General features: G+C 36.0%; 1 protein-coding gene across 1 annotated transcript in view; it reads left to right on the forward strand.

The window, feature by feature from the left end:
* The window catches only part of stambpl1 (STAM binding protein-like 1), a 36,551-nt gene extending 33,838 nt beyond the window's left edge, over nucleotides 1-2,713 (forward strand). The window contains exon 11 of the mRNA XM_022664798.2: nucleotides 810-2,713. Within this exon, the coding sequence (XP_022520519.2) occupies nucleotides 810-866 (57 nt within the window). The 3' untranslated portion in view covers nucleotides 867-2,713. The remainder of the gene's footprint in view (nucleotides 1-809) is intronic.
* Nucleotides 2,714-5,674: the final 2,961 nt, after the last annotated feature.

Consider the following 5,674-nt stretch of genomic DNA (forward strand, 5'->3'; position numbering starts at 1 on the left):
ACCGTCAGCTCCGCTCCGCCCCGCTCTGCAGTCTGTGACCACGAGGCAGCCCTCAGGGGCGGGGTTATTTAAATGAGTAGGCGGTCTCTCCACAGCCTTTCTCCCTCCTCTGGTCTCTACTGCGCAGACTCTGGTCTCTGAATCGCCAAAATGGCGGAAGATTTTGGCTTCATTTTCATTGAATGAATGGGAATGGCGACACGGCGTCCATCTTTATATACAGTCTATGTGCTAAACCGATAAACCCTGAGTGTTCTGGAAAGTCAGGGCGATATTAGCTAGCGGTTTGTGCACTGAGGATGTTTGGAAAAATTAAAGGATTTTTAAGAGCACCTTATAGTGCGAAAAATACAGCAAATATTGGCACCATTGGCTCCATTCAGTACTTTTTGGATGAGTTGGGGAATTTGGAATAAATCTTATTCAGATTGTGACTGACTGCAATCAGTTCCTTGCAACGATGTTCTAAAATCTAGTTAAAAGGCTTCCGGGACATTAGAGACAGTTACTCCAACAAAAGCAGAATTTGTTCATTTGTCACCTTCTGTATTGTAGCTCTAGGTCAAGCTTCTTTTCACAACTATCCATTGTGATCCATTCCACATTCCACAACTTGGTTTACAGTATTTCTCTAGAATCGGAGAGAGTTTCACACCAAACCGCTCAGTAAACTCTCACCAGTAAACTCGAAACTTTTAGAAATACATGGAAATATTGTGCTTCACACCTGGCCTGTGTGCTGCATGCCAAGCAGAAGTGAGCAGGACTGTTTTTAAAGGAACTGAAAATCAGATGTGTGCTATTTGCAGATCTGTAAGCACGTGGTGGTGAGGGACTCCAAAACGACAGTGCTCGACCTCAGGTGACAGAGGAGGCAGACGCACACTTCAGTGGAAGCAGTGGAAGCGCCCCCAGAAGCCCTGTTTAAGTATCTTCGTCTACTTGAAGGCTTTTTTTTTTTTTTGTATTTATTTATTGAACAACACGGTACTGTGAAGTGGAATCTCTGTGCTGCACAGTTTGCTGTGTGCATCTTTTAGTGAAGCTGTGAAGCTGTTAAGTGGCATTGTTTCCTCTTTCTCTGATTTGTTGTTGACTTTTTTGACGGCTTGCTTTTAGCATTTCTCGGCTGTTCAGAAGTCTTTTCTGGACAGGGTTTTGTGATCTGACTGCTTGTCAGTTTCGGCATTCACGGTTTTGTCCTCAAGGTGGCAGCCTTTAGCTGCGTTATGCCATATTCAAAATGTGAACTTTTCTAAAAGGAGTTTTTAAGAGGATGCAAAGATTATTTTTTGGACAGTTGCCTTATGTAATAATAATAATAATAATAATAATAATAATAATAATAATAACAATAATAATAATAATTTGTTAAAGTTTGGTTTCATTGCTGTATACACTGGAAAGAGCTACCTTTTTTAACCCTGTATGTATTAACAGTCCCCTGCAGATATGTTTAAAGCCCCACGTTTTAGTGATAAGGTAGAATATAATAAACAGTTATATGTCCAAATGTTTGTGGACATCCTTTATATTGTATTAAATGCATTCAGTTCTCATTGGCACAGCTGTAAACTAGCTGTAAAATGCCCACACACAGCTTGTTTTAATCACTGAAAAAAATAATAAATATATATATATATATGTATATACATATATATATATATTGGCAATAGAGTAGAACAGCTGTGGAGCTGTGAAACATTGTTCTCTGGAATGATGGTGCTCCATCCAGTACTTTTGGGGATGAACTGGGTGAAGGGGAGTTAGGGATGAGGTTTGGTGGTGATCATTCTGAACATCCTGACCTCACTATTGCTCTCGTTGAATGCAACTGAATGCAATCAAATCCTCACAGCAATTCTTCAGAATCTAGTATAGTAAAGTCTTTCTAGCCTTCCCTGGACAGAAGACTCCAGAAGGACAGTTACTCCAACAAAAGCAGGAGAGCTTGTCTCGACCGGAACCGTTTTAAAAGAAACGAACTGAACAAAATGAATGAGCAGGTGTCCCAACACTTTTGTTCATACAGTGTATTAATTACAGCGTGATGCAAAATTCACAAACAGAAACCTGAATTTCAGGTCGGTAATCAGTGCATTGCGTCACTGAAGCAGTTAACTGTGCTAGCCTGTTCGTTAATGACTATGACTGGCTCCCATGTTTTTTAGCCAATAAAAGAAAGTGGATGGTACACGGTACTCCTGAGAAGAGTTCAGAACCTCTCGGTAGATGGCAGAGATTTTCCCCAGCCTTGCCTCACTTGACCTGAACCAAAGCACCCACAGAAAAAAAAAAAACATGAAAAGAAAAGAAGCCTAAATCGCCTTATCAGAGGAGCTAATAATGCTGTCAGCCCACAGGCCTGGAAACAGCACGCATCTCAGGTACAATTCCCTCATGAGAACAACACCCCTGGAACCCATTCAAACATTGTTTCCAGTTTCCACTAGAGAGTGGCCATTCTCGTTCCTCGTCAGTATCGGTTCTGCAGAATATGAAAGCTTTCCGCCTCCGTCTAGTGAATTGTTATCAGCATATCATGGATGTAGTGTGAGCCGTGGCAATGTTTGGAATGTTGTCAGTTCCACTGAATCCGCTCTGCTCCAGGGACACGTGGGCACTAAAGCGCTGAAGCATTGACTGTACATGTTTTTCCACTGCCATTTTGTTAATAAAAGAAAAAAAAAAGAATAAAGTGGTTTAATTGTCATGTCTGTAATCTTTATAATTATAAATGCATAACAAACTACACCCACAGAATTCAACTTGACAGACAGCTGGAGGAAGATAATGATTGCACAACACTTTAAATATCCTTCTGGAATCTCGAGTATCTTACATCATAATGCTGTAAACCTGTTTTAATTTTCGTTTAATGCTTCATTTTCCTTCAGGAATTTGAGTTATATAAGTTATTATAAGTAGTATTAACAGGGAACTGTACTTTCAATTAATGCATTTTTACTGTATACAATTTTTTTTTTTTTTTATAAAATAGTTTTTAAAAGAGGACGAGTAGAGCCAAAAATGTAATGATCTTTTTAATACACTTAGGCCGGGTTATGTTATAACTATTTTTAATAGACGATAAATTGTTCCAGGTTTATTGCTCTAAATTTAGAAATATTTTTAATCCACTAAAGGAAAAAAAAGTTAGCATTAGCATTTTCCCAGAATTATCCATTCCACCACAGTTGGGCAGTGTTACCTTTAATTTTTTCTCTCAAATTTACTAGAGCCTGCTAGAGTAGTTAAACAGTATGTCTCATTTTAGTACATTTTTAGAGTAAAAATCAATCCAAACATTTTTAAAATAATAAATTCAAAGCCTTTTTCATGGTCTTTTACTGACACAGAACTGGTGTGGAAATGTGTGAGAATAATTTATAAAAACTTTATATTTACATTATATGTACACAAGTACATCATTGCTGTTGTGTTATGGACAATAAATAATTTTATTGCGATAAATTTAGAAATATTCTTAAGCCACTAAGGGAATTTATATCTCACTCGCATTTAGCAAACAAGATAGCATTAGCATTTTCACAGTTATCCATTCCACCATAAATGTAGCAGTTAAACAGTTTCAAAACATTGCATAGTTTAAGAGAAGCTAAGCTAACCTTAGCGCCACGCCTGCTAGAGTAGTTAAACAAGATGTCTCTTTTTAGTACATCTTGTGTTTAACAAGCAAGTTTGTAGTTTCCTTCCTTTTATGTTTCACCCTAAATGCAGTGTCAGTTACATTTAGTGTAAAAGAAAGTCTATCCAAATTATTTATTTCTAAATAAATAATAAATGCAAAGCATTGTTAAGGTCTTTTACTGACACAGAAGTGGTGTGGAGGCATGTGAGAGTCATTTATAAGAAGTTTATATTTACATTACATGAACATAAGTACAGTATTGTTGTTGTGTTATGGACACAATGAATAATCGGATAAAAACAGTAATGTGACTTGGGTTAATTATTTGTGAAAAAACACTGATATTTTTAATAATGGTGGGTTGAGTGTTCCTTGTGCAAATACAACATAAGTTGTCTAGTTGAAAATCTCTTTTATATGTGAACAAAACCTGTAACTATAACAAATGTTCCTAAATAAATAAATATTGAATTGAATATTACATTGAATTGGGACCTTATGAATCGGAATTGAAACAATTGTGTAAATCAGGTGTGATAGTTTAAACTGTGCAAATTGGAAGCTGTTGTATAAAAACAACTCCAAGAGTCATTCCTGACGTAAATCTACAGTCATCCTTCTCAGATCTGCACTGATCTCATTGGACTTTCCTGCTGTACAGTGTGTTGGCCAATCAGAATTGGTGTGGTCAAGTGATCACATGTTGTGTCCATAGAGAAATTACCAGCTGTAGTCATGTAGATCATGATCACTAACAGGATATTAAGAGGCCTTAGCAAGTTAAAAGACATGTAGGTCCACTGTACTGTAAGTGGGAATGCTCTGAAATACAGGGTTTCTGGAAAAGTGTAATTTACACAGTGTCTTTGATTATGGACAAAGATGTTCCTCAAATATTTCCTGATGATTTTACAATTCATAAAAAAGGAATCCTCCCTGATTAAATGTCTTATTGAAGCCAAACTGGTAAAGCACGATCTTGAAAAAAAGAGGAATCTCTTGGTTTACCACAGTGGTTAAGAGGAATGGTTTCAAATCCCAATCTGGAAAAATTAACCTAATTTATTTAAGGTAGAACTGTACATGTATTTCCACTGCCATTTTGTTAAGAAAAAAAAGGAATAAAAGGGTTTAATTGTTATGTGTGTAATCTTTATAATCTTATCCCAAAGGCACAGCAAACTACACCCACAGAATTCAACTCGACAGACAGTTGGAGGAAGATAAGGATTGCTCAACACTTTAAATATCCTGAGTGGAATCTCGAGTATCTTGCATCATAATGCTGTAAACCTGTTATTGTTTTTTAGTTTCCGATTAATGCTTCAGTTCACTTAGGAATTTAAGTTATGTAAGTTTATATAACGCTATAAAAGTTAGTATAAATAGTATTAGCAGGGAACTGTACTTTCAATTGATGCAAGTTTACCGTATCCATATGTTTAGAAAAGAGGAAGTGTAGAGTCAAAAATGTGATGTACTTGTGGTAAGACCTTTTACATACATTATTTTATTAAAGGTACAATGAAGGAGTTTATAGAGATTTGGGAGGTTTTCCTGAATTTTCTTGAAAAGGGGGGAGCTTGCTGATGGCTGATAGAGCTAGCCTGCTACTGAAGAAGCCTAATGGGGAAGACCTGGACATGGCTAAAGTGCAACAATTCTGCGAAAAGAGAGCTATGGACATTTTATAACCTTATTTTATATATATATATATATATATATATATATATATATATATATATATATATATATATATATTTATTTTTAATTCTACTCTAATTTCTTTTGTAATTTTAAAAATGTAATGAAGATATTGTTTACAAGACATTTACGGACTTTCAGCACTACCAAATTAATAATCTAAGTGGATAAGTGTATATTTCTGACCCTGTATTTATAATTCTGACCGTGTTGATTTTAAAAAACTCCATACCATACCAAACTCCATACCATTCTTGTCCATGACGAGTGTATGAAAATAGAGTCATGCAGTAAAAATCAAATGACCAATCAATAAAA

The sequence above is a fragment of the Astyanax mexicanus genome, chromosome 15, assembly GCF_023375975.1.
Source record: "Astyanax mexicanus isolate ESR-SI-001 chromosome 15, AstMex3_surface, whole genome shotgun sequence".
Classification (NCBI taxonomy): domain Eukaryota; kingdom Metazoa; phylum Chordata; class Actinopteri; order Characiformes; family Acestrorhamphidae; genus Astyanax; species Astyanax mexicanus.